We start from the raw sequence: 15,501 nt of genomic DNA on the forward strand, positions 1-15,501 counted from the left end.
AGAATTGATATTCAACCCGGCGATCTGTAGATGATAGGCCCCAGCGCACTACTTTTTTCTTTTTTCTACGAAAAAGAGGAATTTCTGACTCAGCTGAGACTTAAAGCATAATTTTATAATCTCACAACCGGTCGCTCAAACACCTCAATTCTGCTCTATTGCCTACACTCTTAAGTGATACCGGAAACCAATCATCAAAATCAGTGTTAAATCGCCCCTTATATAAAATCCAAATAAATCATGATAATTTAGGTTACATTTTCCCGACCCATAGCCTGATTTCTTGTAACCTAGAAATTTCTAATGCGTTTCTCTTTGGCAACCCGCAGTAATTAAATAATCCCCCTCTCTGCTATACAATTTAGTTTTCCTTAAATTGTTCCGTTATCTCCCCAAAAAATAAACCTACGGAATATTTATATATATATATATATGTCTGTTTAGCCGTAGACACAGTTAGCGAGCCGACGCTCCGGTGCAAATGTCCGTATGACTTTTAAGTCTGAAGGTGAAACGGGGATCCCGAGGAGCGGGAGAAGCGTTAATAAATATCAGGGCAGTCCGTGAAATTTCTATTGAAGTATTTTCCTGTATAGAGCCAGTCGGACGTTCTGGTGTGCGGGTTATTTCCTTGGGTAAACCATCTACGAAAGAAACGAAAAAGAGGTTTAAGAGTGTTTGATCCTCTGACGATACAAGCTGGTTGGAGCGGAGGAGCCCCCAAAAATTCCAAGGGTGGTCCTTGTCTTCTTACTCAAAGTAACCGGGGGGCAAATCCCGTATCTACACATGGCTGCTACTCAGCTACCAAGAAGCCCCTGAAGTTCTATTACCTCGTTCTCCATTGTTCAGTGTTTTGGGCTCTTTCTTTTCTTGCCGCTCTCTGCTTCTCTTCCAATCTCTCCTTCTCCTTACCGGCCTGATCTGGAGGCGAAACCCAAAAATATGTCAAGACCCATAGTCCCTAGGTCTGCCCTTTCCACTTTGTGACTAATGCCAGGTTTCAGTTCAATAGAAGGGGGGAGAGGATTTGTAGGGGGTGGCTGGCTGAGTATTGGGGATAAAACATGCTACAAGGGTAAAGGAAGGCTGTAGTGCAAGAGGTAGTTGTCCTCATCACCCACCTAAGTCCCCGTTCTCCATGCTCCTAATATCTGGGCGCAGGCGGCAGTCTGTTGGCGCTAAAGTGTCTTCTAGTTGTTTATCCAACTCGTTGAGAGCCATGGCAAAGTTGGTAAAGTTGTACATCTGGTATGGAGAAAAAAAAGTTAAAAAAGGCAGAGGATCAGACACACAGATAACAGCCGACACAAGGAATGGTGGCAGAGAGACATATGTCGGGGGTATTGAGGCATTCCCGGTTACCACTCCTCACCTGGGAGGAATTGGGTGGCCGTGTAGTGATCCTCCACAGGAGTTTACTCCCAGGCACGACCTGCACCGTCTCCTGCACCTCCGGCATGCTGTCCTCCTCGTCCTCCTCCGACCTCACCTCGTTCTACCGATGAAAATCAACAGACAGATAAAGTGAGAGTCTGGGCTCTGGCAAGAGAGAAGACGGACACGGGGGGGGACAGGGGACGCGCGGACCCTCGCTCACACCCTTTACCTGCTTGGGCTTTTTCTGTTCACCTCCTCTCTTGTCAGATTTCTTGTAGTTCTCGTAAGCGGCTGGATCCACGCTCCACAAACACTCTGTCCACTTCCCGTAAATCACACACAGCTTCTTCTTACTATAAAAAAAAACCAAAAAACAATCAAGAGCTACAAAATCGGACTCCAAAATCAGAACCAAATACGAAGCGTTTTACCCGATACCCTACGGAGGGGTTCAGAGAGCAACTCGAACACCAGACAGACCGACAGATGGACTGACGGCAGCCAAATATCCAGATAACAAGCGGGCCGAGTTTCAGATGGTGTCTTCCAGCCTTTCACGAGCCGACTGTGCCCTCCCCGCACGACAAGCAGCGAGCGCTCAGTAATTGCAGCCCCGCGGAGCTTCCGAGACGCACGCTGCGGCTCCTGACGGGATGGAGCGGCTGCCGCTCACAGGTCTGCCTACTCCAATTAATTTGGGACCGGAAGCGACACTCCGAGCCCGTGACTGGAGTGCAGAATCAGCAGCGGCGGTAATAAGCACAAGGGGGCGCCGGGGAAGAAGCTAGGGTGCTGTGTGCCCCCGACCATTAACTGCCCCTCATTGTAATACGTCGTCGCAGACTACGCCAGGGGCAATACAGAAAGAACACCTTGAATGAGGGAGTGTAACAATAAAGAAGAAAGCATTTGTAATACAGAGAGAATGCGGGAAGAGAGTGTGTGTGTGAGATACAGAGGTCCGACTCGTACTTCTTGTCCTGGATATATCCTTCCACCCTGTGGAGTTCCTTCCCAAACAGGCCGCAGGGTCTGAAGTTCAGGATGCATTTATCTCCAGTTCTGTGGGGACAAATAGTAAATTGGTTAAAAGCTATGACAGGGGTCCCTGCGCCCCCCAAATACCGATAACCCATTCACTGCTGGAGCGCTATCATCCTGGCCTTTATAAAAGTGTCATCCATCAATCATTTTATGGATAATTTTATATCCTCTGCATCGGTCATTAATAAGCAGAATATATAAATCCTAACAAACTACATGACTTTAGGTCTTTAGAGCCTCCATATGGAATGTATATATATCTATGTATTGTATAACCATTGTACAGCGCTACAGAATATGATGGCGCTATATAAAACAATAAATAATAATAATAATGCATGCATGCGGCTACAGACAGCCTGCTCTGCTTGCCACCCACTGGATGCCCAAATTCTCTAAATCTGTTGATTTGCAAATAAAATTTTACCTGTGGTTCACAATTTCCACCGTGCCGTACTGCTCGATCCACAGCTTGCCGATGATCACATTGTGGACGCAGCATGTTGGGTTCGTCCATGTATAGGCCTCTTGGTGCCTGTAGGGGGCACATTGGCTGTTACTTTCAACAATTATTTCTCGGTCTCTGTCAGTAAAGTCAGAATTTCTATTTCTTTTTAAATAACGGAGTCCCCGTTGCGGGGTTTCCTGTTGGAAGCGGCAGGAGGAAGGCATTTCTCTGCGCACTTCTGACTTCCTGTTTTGTACTACAGCAGCTTCCTGCTCAGGAACGGGCATGTGTAGAAAAAACACAAGCAATTTCTCGTGGGCAAAGAGTATTTCTTCCCAAACACTGACATTTCAGGAGCGACACGAAACACGGAGCGCTCATATCTTAGAAGTAACCTCTCTCCAAGAGCGATGCCCCTTGAACCTGCGCTCGAATCTGACGTCCTCTGTCTGGTTTGATTTATATTACCGGCAGTGTTATAGTTTAAGGGACATTACGGCATTTATTTAATAATTATTTCATTTCACTTGTCCTTGGCACACTTTGCCTCTAACCGCCAAGTATCCACCTGGCTGTCCTGAGCTCACCTTGTTTCACGTCACTCTTCGGGGAGCCGTCAGGACACAGCAGTCTTCATCACAAGGGCAGAATATGGGAACGATGATATGGCAATTTTTGGCAACCCAAATATTAATAGAAAGTGGGCACTTTAAAAGTAATAGATTGATCTGCACCAACACCTCTGGAAGTGTATTCTATGGAACTACTACTACTACACCCGGGTGAGGTTATTCCGTATCCTAAGCCTATTACCCAAACAAAGAAAAGGCCAGTACCAAGAAGAGGGCATTATTTTCTCAATAGCGCAAACCAGCCAGACTTACTTCACAAGCTCCAGGGTATTGGTTCCTTTCGGCTCGGCCTCCACACTCTTCCCCCAAAACTTCAGCTTCGGATAGATGGAGCCGTGAAAGATGAAGTCCTTATTGAGACCCTCCGAGTAGAAGGCACTAACCGGGGGGTGGTGGCTGACTTGCTCGGAGACAAACCTGAACCCCAAGTCTTCCCTAGAAAAAGGCAAAAAATAAAAAAAAGAGACAATCGCATGATAAAAATGCACAAGAACTGACCGGGTCACAAGACTCCAATTCCCACTATCCTCTGCCTCACCTTATCAGCTCATAGGTTTCTCCCAGCAGCGGGTTAAATGGTTTCCCAGTTCTCTCCCATTGAGACGCGACTGCAGAGACCGCAAAAGCAGCCACGCTCTACAAAGAGAAAACGGGAGATAGATGAGCACACGCTTCTCTGCGGGAGGACGCGAGGCTCGGACTATTATTATTTATTGAATTATATAGCACCATCATATTCCACAGCGCTGTACAATGGGTGAAATATTCAAGTTTATCTTAAAAAGACACTTTCCTGTGGGTCATGTGACGTTAACCCCCAACGCGTTTTAGCAAACTTGGCAAATCTTTGTTTTTTGTAATAATAGTTGGAGCCGCCGGGGCTGCCAATAATCATCCCTCCTCGTCGGGCCGTTCCTTTCCCTGGATGCGAAAGCATTCCAACGTGACGTGGCAGGCAGGACGCCAGGTGGGGCTGCAGCTTCCTCCACAGTGTGAGCCAAGTGTGAGTTTGAACGCCACACTCAAACAGTGGCTCTGATAGCGAATTATATGATTTTTACCCTTTGCAATAGTAAATTAATCGTTATAAAGAGGAGGAACATCCCGCTGGGCTCAGTCTCTGCTTTACGTAACGCGAGTTAGAAGACCAGCTGGAAATTAACCCTTCCACAAATCCCTTAATCCAGCACTGCTCACGGGTAGGGAAGGGTTAAAGTCATTACAAACGCCTCATTGAGATCTATACACACCATGAGATCCGTCTGGAACCCGGGAGCTATTGATTCACCGACGCCTGCGACTGTCACACTCAGCACGGTCAAAAGCGGAAAGAGATTGCAAGCTGTTGGAGCTAATCTAGAATGTTCAGATAACCAACACTCCTATTTACCCCTCCAAAGGGCATACGCACGTAATTCCTCATCTCTAGATTGTAAGCTCCTGTGGGCAGGGACCTCCTCGCATGCTGTTTCTGTAAGGCAAATTGTTATGTTCTATGCTACTTGTCATGTCCTGTTTACCCACTGTACAGCGCTACTGAACATGAAGGCGCTATATAAAACAATAAATTTATAATATGAACGCTGCCGAATGGTTAATCTAACACCGCCTGGCACATTCAAATATTCCACCTAATGAGCTTCCCGGGCGGCAGGCTGCAGCTTCTCCGTTCCTCCGGTACAGACATTACTTCTTGTGTTCAAAGGATCCGCTCGGCAATTAGCGCTGGTTTCCAGCTATAATTCCGACCGAGAGTCTCTCCGCCACGTGCCAGCAGCCACGGACTCCGCGGCGATACAGATTTACCCCGACAGCCGCTCGCACTGACCTGCATTCTGAGCAGTGGGTCCGCGCAGGCACAAGCCTTGTCAATCAGGTACGTGTGTTCCATGTACTCTGTGATTCTCTGCAGGAAGCTCAGGGGCTCGTTAAAGACGATCGGCATTGTGATTTTCGATAGTTCCTGGAGGCACATAAAGCATAATGAAGAAAAAAAAAAGAAAAACAAACAGTCGTTTGCTGGGGGCCCCTGGGAGCCACCAGTCCTCTCTGCCAGGAGCGCAGACCGAGCATTTCACAAATAAAATATATTTTCTCTTATTGGGAAAGAAGTTAGCGAGAAACACATTAAAATTCAGTAACACGGGATGAAAAAACCCATCCTGCCGACATGCAACCGCGGGGCAAATCAAACGCGTCTCCGGAATCTCAGCAGAAATGCAGAAGAAATCGGAGTTTTAAATACCCTGCTGTAGTCCGCATTAACCCCTTCCAGACCGTTACCGTCATGGGATATTAGCCTTATACGCCATCAACTGCAACAACCTTAAAGGGACACCCCAGTCATCATATCCACGTTAATGCGTGTGATAGTTGGGGGGTCCCTTTAAACTTTTATAGCGTCTCCCCCTTGCAGATTGGGGGGGTTCCGGAGAATCCCCCCATATCCATTTTGTTGCCCCCCAGGCTATTTTCCATGCACGTGACACGCTCGCCGACCGACAGCTCCGGCGCAATCAGCAGCCAATCAATGACGAGAAGAAGGTTGGCGACTGCAGGGCTGCGGTTCTGACGTCAGGCGAGTCTTTTTATTCTTTGGAGAATGTATATTACGGGTTCACGGAGTACTTTGATATACGTCTTTAGAAAGGCCGACCATTGTCCCTTTAAACAGTCCCCCCACCCTACATACGATCTCTTATCACTCGCCAGCTGGAGCGATGTGACCCTCTGAGCGAGTGATAAAGCTCCAGCATCCACAGGGTTAAATCAAACCCCACCACCGCCTATAGGGGGCGCCAGTACAGACTAAAGATTCTGGAAATAAGAGAAGTATTATATCGGGATAACAAGACGCCGCATTCCCAGCGACACGGATCTTGTTTGAGGTTTGTTGATATATCGGATTCATCATTATTATATAATTCAGATTAAGGGCCGCTTTCTCCCACGAGGATCTCCTTGTCTATAAACCCCATTTCTATTCTTTAGCGTTTACTTTAACACAGGTGTAAACGGGTTCTCGAACTCACCAGACCGATGCATTTCTTTAAAATGCTCCAAATGCTGAAATTATTCCTGGAAAACATGGGGGCCGGCAGGGAGGTCCTGGGGGACACAGAACAGACACATGCTCAAAATACGGCTTTAAAAAAAAAAAATAGTAATCATTTTGCAACTCATTAATTCAGTGTAAAAATGCATGTTCAATACCCTCACTGTATTAGCCTCTACCACTTCTGCTGGGAGGCTGCTCAATTTATCTACCACCCTCTCAGTAAAGTAAAACCTCCTTTCATCACATCATAGCCTCCGACCATCTAGTTTTAGATTATGACCCTTGTTGAACCCCGTAACAGTAACACATCTGATAATCTACACAATCACCTATAGCAGCAGCCAATACCCCCGGGGGGGGTAATTAATGTTACCTGGGAAATACCCGGTTTACTGGGAGATAAGGTGTTATAAAACGTTCTATTCATGCCCCCATTTCCTCTATGACAGAGGTGAAGGTCCGCGCAACAGAACGCGTCCTCCTTACTTTCTGAACTCCCAGGTAGAGATGGTCTCCCGTGATGGACAGGTAAGGGGAGGAGTCAGGGACCCCCGTCTGAAAACTAAGCTGGCATGGAAAAATATTTACTGCGATGGCAACCAAAAGGGGAAAGTCCTGGAAAATTATTTGGAGATAAATACAAGGAAACTGGGAACCCGTCCCCTTTTGGGAACATCCGATGTGTTGTATCAGCCCCACCGGACTGCAGTCACAGGCAGGGGGGCACCGAGAGTATTTGGGTACCGAGCAGATTTTTAATTACTAAGCAAAGGGAACTCGATAGACCCAGCTACTGCTCGTCGAGGTGCGAAAAAACCCAATCCCTGTATAAATGTGAAATTTCTGCCCCAAACTCACCGGTGTTTCTTCACTCCATTCTCCTGCGGACCCCTTTCCCCCCTGGCCGCGGAGTTTTGATCTGCGAGCGTCATCTCAGCACTCCTCTGGCTGGTCTCCGCAAACTCCCCGGAAGAATTGTCAGACTCGGTGCCTGCGAGGGAGGAGGAAGACATGGGAGCCGTCAGGCAGCCGGCTCTGACCTCCCGACGACGCGTCTCTAAATGTGAAGGTTTAGTACTTCTTTCTCTTTACAAGCACTGGAAATTGTGCAACAGCGAGTACTACTCCACGCAATCAGGCCAGAGATAAAGTCCATCCCCAGTTACTCTAACAGCAGTCAAGGCTGCGTCTCTCCCTCTCTGCACCCGATATAGTTAACCTATGATGTGCCAGAGCCGGGAGAAATGCATTTCTTTAAATAAAAATTAAGTAAAATTAAAACGGGGATGAAAGAAAATTGTCAAAATTATTGCAAGTAAAATGCCAGACTCCAACTTGGGGCACGTACCGTATTCGATGGATCACAAGACGCACTCAGCGTCACGATCCCCAAACTGGGTGAAAGCAAAACGTTTTTTCCAACATTTTTATTTAAAATGGAAATAAAAACAAAAGATCCCCAAAAATTACGACGAATATACGGGAAATAAAAAAAAAAAAATTCTGCATGCGGCGATTCACGATAAACGGATAAACTTTAGGAAAATCCCAGCGCAAAGTTTACTGACATCCGCTGTTTACTTTTGAGCCAAAATGTAAAAAACCCCCACAATGTTTACATTTTAAAGATGTGACGCTTAACATTTAAATATTTCGTATATAAACAGAAGGAAGATATATATGTATATTTTTTGTAACATAAAAAATAAAAAAGGTTGCAAAACGGGGTTTCATATTTTCATAACAAGAAACGGAGAGACAGATGGGGGGGGGGGACAACCCTCCCCAACGAGGAGGGAATAATACACAGGAGGGCATTTAGCAAGACAAGTATTGGGGGGCACGAGAAGAGGGGGCACACGTCTATATAACACTCAGCAAAACCCGCTCTGAAAGCTAAACGCTTGCCTACAAGCTGCCGACTCTCCAGATGGCCGAGGGATTTCCTCACTTTTCTCTAATTAGATAAAGAAAGGCAAAGACGAGAAAGAATAATGAGTTTTTATAAGAGGCTAATTTAGCCGTATACACAGACGGGGGTCTCCCGGCGGACTTTATCTGCGGAGAAATCTACCTTCTTACCCCAACTCTAGTCGCTCATTCTGCTTACCTGCCCCAACCTCCAGCGGGCCGAGTGCTGCCTGAGAGTTATGGGTGTAGCCAGAACCGGGTCGGGTAACTAATCCTTTCCACATTTTTAACATTCAACCTCAAATTACGAGCTCACGTTGCAGAGCAAATAAACAGGTTAAAAAAACATATAAAAAAGTTGTCCAAACCTGTCCAAATTTGCACTAAAAGGGGAAACATTCCTTTGTGACTCCAAGACTACGTCCGATGTCTCCGTGGACCAATCAAGTGCTTAATGTTTCATAAAAAGGACACTTTGTGATGTCAGATAAATTAACCTGCCGCTAGTGCACCCTCTATCTTTACGGCACTTACTGTAATCGATGCTTCCGACACGGCAACGGAACACGCTTTACATACAAAGGCGAAGCAAGCAAGCTGGTGTCATGTAACGCGGGAGACGGGGAACGCTGGTTTGTTGCCGGGGTAACTATCTGACCGTGTTTATACCCCTTATTCCTCGGATAATAATCTATTATTAATTCTCATCTTCCAGAGGTACCATTAGGGCTTCGTCAGTAAACGCAGCTTTCTTTTCGCGCTCGAGGCTTGTGTTGTACGCGATGTGTCGGAGTGTTTTTGTTGGCACGCAGCATAAACACACAAACACACAGATAAGGAGCGTAACATTACCGCCCTGAGAGCGTTTACAATCCCCGCTGACTGCCATCACACCTGGGAGTGATCCGCCGGAGTCCATCCTTCCCGCAGATCCTCGCAGCGAGAGGAGAACAAGCTCCTCGGGTTACTCAAAGCGGCGTATATAACACCCGGTAACCCAACACCAGCAGCGCAAGACCTGGCTTGTTCTACGCAGCCGCGTGCCTCAGAGCTGACACTCGACCCATTCAATGCCTGGAATCCTTTCTTAGAAAAGATTTTGGTTTAAATGAGATAATCCGATTTAGAAAATACTGAAATAAATACAGATATATCAAGAGCAATGGGGGGCAGCTGGGGGGGATAAGGATACCTGCGAGGGTCAAACTCATTCCGATTTCTCAATCAGTATTACAATCTGCTTGCTGTAATTGTGAAGATTTTGCAATTTTTTTTTTCTTTTAAAAAAAAGACAACAAACGCGAAACGTGTTTCTTTTCAGCTTTCTAAAAGGGGTCCGCATTTCACGGCGTATAAAATGTAATGGTGTGGGCAGATATTAATTTGTAAATAAACAAAGAAAAATAACAATATTTAAAAAAATAAATAAATAAAAGGTCATTTTGCCCTTATTATCTTATTATTTTCTTGCTGGCAGATAAAAAAAAAAATCACAAAGAAAGGGAAATATTCGCGTAGGCAAACACACATCTGCCGCTACCGACCTGTTACGGCGTCAAAGAACTCGTCGTCGCCGTTCATCGTTGTCGGTTTCCTCTCTCAGCCGCTCTCCGGCCGCTAGCGCATTTTCTCGGGGTTCGGTATTTAAAGTGATGGATCCCCCGATGCGTCTTTGTAACGTCTGATACGAGCTGAAACATAAAAGAATCATTAGAGACTCATTAGCAAGCGGGGTATTAAACCCAACTAACAGTCCATTCAATATCTGTCAGGTTGGCAGGTCGGGGCCACTCTGGCTGGCTGAGGATAATGGGGATTGTACTTAAATGGACTTTTGGAGAAAGACACCCCAAAAGCTGTGGGATACTCAACACACGTCTATACCACAACATTTCAAAACTCAGGACTGCAAAAGTTATTAGAAGAAGCAATTAAATAATGTATTTTCTGTTAAGCAACCTTTTTCTGATTTTTTTTTTAATTTATTTATTCTGTCAAGCGTTTTTTTTTTTCTTTTTCCCCACCATATCTCTGGTACCATCTGTTACCATGGAAATGTACAAGTTTTGACCAAACAGTCACATTAATTTCTCTGGGGACAAAAGGGGCAAATGACATCTCCAAAATACAAATCACACAAAACAGATATAAAAACAGAAAAAAAAAAAGAAAAAAAAAAAAGAAAAAAAAAAAAATAGATTTCCCGGCGGCAGACAAAATGCAAACAATATGTTTATTCTGTTTCAATGACAATTACAGGGAATTGTGAAAATGTCCAATTAAGCCCAAGATTTTCTGCAGCTGTGCAATTTCTGCCATCAAACATCAAGCGCACTTAGAAAAATTAAAATTCCGCCTATAGACCGGGCTGCCAAACACGCTAACGAACGTACGGATCCTACGGTAGCCTATCATTTATATGATACGATTGTCTATTCAACGGCACGGAGGAGCCCACACATTCGCACCGCATTCTGAGACGGAACCGAGAGCACTGCGGACACAGTTATTGGTTTTATATAAATATTCACGTTTCATAAATGGATTTATACAGAGACAATTTCACAACAAAAAGGCCCTTACATTCCCCCGATTCAGGAAGCGGGGGGGGGGGGGGAAATCACTCAAGGAAACAACATCCTAGGATTTGCTATAGGAGACCAGGATGAAAGGAGTTAAATGCTGATTCAGTGTTTTTCCCCCTGAGTTGAGGGCCATTCGCACTGAGCCCGAGATAAGGCAGCGGGGTAGGGGTCACAGGGAATTTAAACAGGACATAGGTCTCCACAGAGGAACAGGTAACCTGCGCTACTGTAAAGTACAAAGTGTGGACGGCGGTCCCTGCTGACCCCTCTCCTTTACATGCTTGTCATATGCAGTGGGGGCAACGGGGAGACTTACAAACAGAATGAACAGGATTTAAGACGGCATCTGCCCCGCTCACACATTACTGCCACGGTGCTCTCCCTCACAATGATGAAGAATCTGATGGATCACTGGCCTGAATTAGGTCCTTGTTTGTTAATAAGGTCACCAATAAAGCTTTAAATGTCAAAACGCATATTCATTAAACTATTTCTGACGTGTTTTTGGTCCTTGGCGGTTTAGGAAGTCGAGTTTCATAACTATCTAGTTTCTTAAACATTCCTCCCTTCAATTCTCGTCTTCTCAGAAAGCTGCCGGAACCAATTGGCTTCCAGCAAAGGTTAGGAACAATTTGACAGATCCCCGCGTGAGCAGACACTGCCGGCAGATTACCGATCCCCGCGTGAGCAGACACTGCCGGCAGATTACCGATCCCCGGATGAAAAGACACTGCCGGCAGATTACAGATCCCCGCGTGAGCAGACACTGCCGGCAGATTACCGATCCCCGCATGAAAAGACACTGCCGGCAGATTACAGATCCCCGCGTGAGCAGACACTGCCGGCAGATTACAGATCCCCGCATGAAAAGACACTGCCGGCAGATTACAGATCCCCGCGTGAGCAGACACTGCCAGCAGATTACCGATCCCCGCATGAAAAGACACTGCCGGCAATTTACAGATCCCCACGTGACCAGACACTGCCAGCAGATTACCAATCCCCGCACTGCCGGCAGATTATAGATAAAATCACTGTGTGTGTTGTTTCTCTTTAAAGGCTTTGGTTTGTCCATGTGTAATATTCCCAACAAATTGGATCAACAAAACTATTAATTCTCAGACTGGCCGGTCGTGTTCTATTATACTCAATGACATCATACATGGAGCGTGACCTCGGGTTAAACGACTTCTAGCTTCCCAGTGTTGTAGCTGCCCTGACACGATCCCTGCGGTTAGATCTGTGACCAAGAAATTACCCTGAAACTGAAAAAAAGAGAACGCTTGGATTCACAAGCATCAGGCAAAATCCGTTCTAAGACGGGGACATGAGCTACACACATGGCCGACCAAGACCCCACTGACACAACGTCCCCACTGGGGAGGAAAAAAGCCCTGATAACCTGAAAACTCTGAATAACCTTCGATACTGTACACAGCACCCCCCGGGGAACCGAATCTCCAAAGTCCCCAGTGCCTAGGGCCAGAGTATGGACCAAACCGGTTCCCCTACATTTCTAATATCTGCCACGAGTTTCATGCCCCAGTCCTGAAATACACTGCAAATCAAGAGCGTCTACTGTATCATTATACAAGTCCCATAGCGTTGGACATTATACTGCGGGTTAGAATGTTTCTAATATTTTCCTGATCCAGCCCAACATTCCACCAGAAAGAGCTCCTGATTCCAGAGTCAAACCATACGGCTCCTGCTGATGACATCACACGCCGTACCCGCAGCATTGGTACGGTTCGGCAAAAGCCTTACGGCACTGAAAGGGTTAACGTCCCGTGTGACTATGCGCAATAGATACTTTACTGATCTAAAAACAGATAGAAACTTCTGCATTTTTGTATCAAACACAAAAGTCAGAGAAAAAAAAGTATCTTTTAAAAAGAGAGAGAGAGAGAGGGAAAAAGAGAGAGAGAGAGCGACATTTAAATACATAAAGGGATTTAACAAAGGAGGGGAGGGAATTTATTTTACAGGAGGAAAAAAATTACATTGAGACCCGAATCTAACACTAGAGGGTCAGAGACTGAGATGGAATGGAAGGAAGTTTTACTTCACTGAGAGGGTGGTAGATAAGTCGAACAGCCTCCCAGCAGAAGTGGTAGAGGGTAATACAGTGAGATACAGTGAGGGTATTACACATACATGGGATAAACATATGGCTCCTGAATCTAAGATCAGACCAACGACTGGGGGGGGGGGGGGTAACACATTTTCATATATACACATTATATATACACACACACACACATATATACACACAGTATCTGCTCATGTAATATTACGAAATGTGTAACAGAACCGATACCTGATCTCTCTCTCTCCCGTTCACGCACGACGGCCGATCCGACGTGACCCAAAGCGGCCGCAGGTGAAGAGGGACTGTGCGAGCGGATTTGAATAGAATGCGGTCTCGAGGTGGGAGAGACAGGTAGAACCGGTCGGGTAGTAATTAAAGGTCCTATCTGACACGTTAGCTGTGACTCTCCAGCCTAGCAACTCACAACAGTGTCTCCTATCTGTATTCCACCCACATGCGGGCTCAGAGGGGTTAATACAATCAGGCAAAAGGAACCAGATCAAACGTGCCCGGAGTCCAGCCTGTGCTGGACACAGAACACATACCTGACAGACAGCACCCAACCATCCCGGATATTCCCGGACAGTCCTGTGTCGTACTTTGTGTACAACACATAGAGAATTTGGCGGATACGTTGCGCCGACGTCCAGCATTAATCTTTAGTTATAAGAAGCAGAGTAATCTTATCCCGATCTACTAGACCAACACGTCCTTATCTTACCGCGTGTAGTAAACAAAAGTCTGCCTCCGCTTCCCAAGGGCACAACTACTTAATCTTTACGGGGAGGACGTAACAGGGACTTCTTCGGCACGGCCATAAAGCAATCAGCTCAGTGGGGTTTGAGAGAAGGGGCAGCACCCAAACATCACATGACTAGCCCCCCCCCCCGCAGCCCCATAATAAACGAAGACAAATTTTCGGCGTTCTTATGCGATTAAACTGACCGCCTATAACCCTCGGGTCCCATCTGGCCACAAAGTTGGCTGCATGCCTCCCAGTAAAGTGAAACTGGTCCCAGTACAATTACAAAACACCCTTTTGTTACAATATTTAAGTTCCCCTTTGAGGCTCAGAGAAAGGAGACTCCTTTCTGGTGTGTGTGGGTTTCCCAAACCACAGCAGTCTCTTTATCAAAAGAGCAGAGCGGGCGACTCACACTTCTACATGAAGCTTTTCGTACGGTCTCCAAGGCGGCATCGCCACATGAAATTCTTTACATTCTGCCCCCTTGCTTTGCCCAATGGGCCGTCGAGGGTTAAATACAGGCGTGTAACATGTAAAGAGAGGCGTGTTTGTGCTCATACTGTCATGTGATACTCAGGAGCACCTCTCGCTTCCCATTGTTACCCAGCTGATTGCTCCGTGGCATATGACAGGTGCCATCTGATAGGACTTTGTTGGTCACATGACCCTTCGGGGTTATTAGGACCATGGCATTCAGTTATTCACAACAATGCAGTAAAACAAGGTTGAATTTATTTAATTCAATAATAAATAAACAACAACAACAACAATTATAATCAGGAATTTTAACAACACTTGAGGCCGGTGCAAGCGGCGGGCATACTCGTTACCGCTATATGAAGGTGTACACGCGGGGCCCGGCAGTAAACTTGTTTATGGGGCCACGTGCTGCTTCACACGGGACAGGGAGCCAGCTGTCCTTAACTCTTTGAGGGCAAGATGTGGGAAAATACGGCGGCAGAATGTGGTGCACCCTGCGGTACTCTAAGGGTTAAATCGCAACAGCAGACGCGGAGCAGCTCCACAGGGTAATTACATAGGACTCCTCCTAAAGCACCGAGTAAGATGTCACCTACAGTGAGTCAGATACAGGCAGACCCTGTAACACCGGATTCCACGGACTCCAAGGGCCAGAGTGACGCAGAGCGCAATACAGAGGGCACGGAGTTAAGGCTCCGCACCGACCCCCCCCCCAGACACCTGGCGCACGGCGCCGTGCCTCCCCCCCAGACACCTGGCGCACGGCGCCGCGCCTCCCCCCAGACACCTGGCGCACGGCTCCGCGCCGCCCCCCACACACCTGGCGTACGGCTCCGCGCCGCCCCCCCAGACACCTGGCGCACGGCTCCGCGCCGCCCCCCCAGACACCTGGCGCACGGCTCCGCGCCGCCCCCCCCAGACACCTGGCGCACGGCTCCGCGCCGGCCCCCAGACACCTGGCGCACGGCTCCGCGCCACCCCCCCAGACACCTGGCGCACGGCTCCGCGCCACCCCCCCCAGACACCTGGCGCACGGCTCCGCGCCACCCCCCCAGACACCTGGCGCACGGATCCGTGCCGCCCTCCACACACAAGGCTCCGCAGCGCCAGACACCCTGCGCACGGC

At 47.2% G+C, this 15,501-nt stretch overlaps 1 protein-coding gene across 2 annotated transcripts; it reads right to left on the reverse strand.

Annotated features, from left to right (window-relative positions):
• Nucleotides 1-541: 541 nt before the first annotated feature.
• On the reverse strand, nt 542-10,054 carry LOC149279261 (oxysterol-binding protein-related protein 2-like). 2 transcript variants are annotated; one of them, XM_089501364.1, is made up of 13 exons: nt 10,018-10,054; nt 7,421-7,553; nt 6,537-6,612; nt 5,333-5,467; nt 4,043-4,140; nt 3,757-3,939; nt 2,852-2,959; nt 2,353-2,442; nt 1,610-1,733; nt 1,376-1,498; nt 1,125-1,248; nt 834-924; nt 542-644 (listed from the first exon to the last, which is right to left on the reverse strand). In XM_089501364.1, exons 1-13 carry the CDS (start codon nt 10,052-10,054, stop codon nt 542-544), a joined length of 1,425 nt encoding a protein of 474 aa, XP_089357490.1. The 2 variants fall into 2 exon arrangements, with proteins under 2 accessions (XP_089357490.1, XP_089357489.1); XM_089501363.1 differs by having other exon boundaries at nt 1,376-1,492; nt 1,583-1,733.
• Between the last annotated feature and the right edge of the window lie 5,447 nt (nt 10,055-15,501).

The sequence above is a fragment of the Sceloporus occidentalis genome, unplaced genomic scaffold, assembly GCF_023333645.1.
Source record: "Sceloporus occidentalis isolate IW3139 unplaced genomic scaffold, rSceOcc1.0.p SCAF_173, whole genome shotgun sequence".
NCBI lineage: Eukaryota > Metazoa > Chordata > Lepidosauria > Squamata > Phrynosomatidae > Sceloporus > Sceloporus occidentalis.

Coding starts and splice junctions, on each gene's coding strand:
- LOC149279261 (XM_089501363.1), bottom strand. CDS start 10,054: ATGAACGGCGACGACGAGTTCTTTGACGCCGTAACAG. Junction 2,443..2,851: donor GTGGAAATTGTGAACCACAG/GTAAAATTTTAT, acceptor TTGTCCCCACAG/AACTGGAGATAAATGCATCC. Junction 1,734..2,352: donor GGATATATCCAGGACAAGAA/GTACGAGTCGGA, acceptor TTTTTTTTATAG/TAAGAAGAAGCTGTGTGTGA.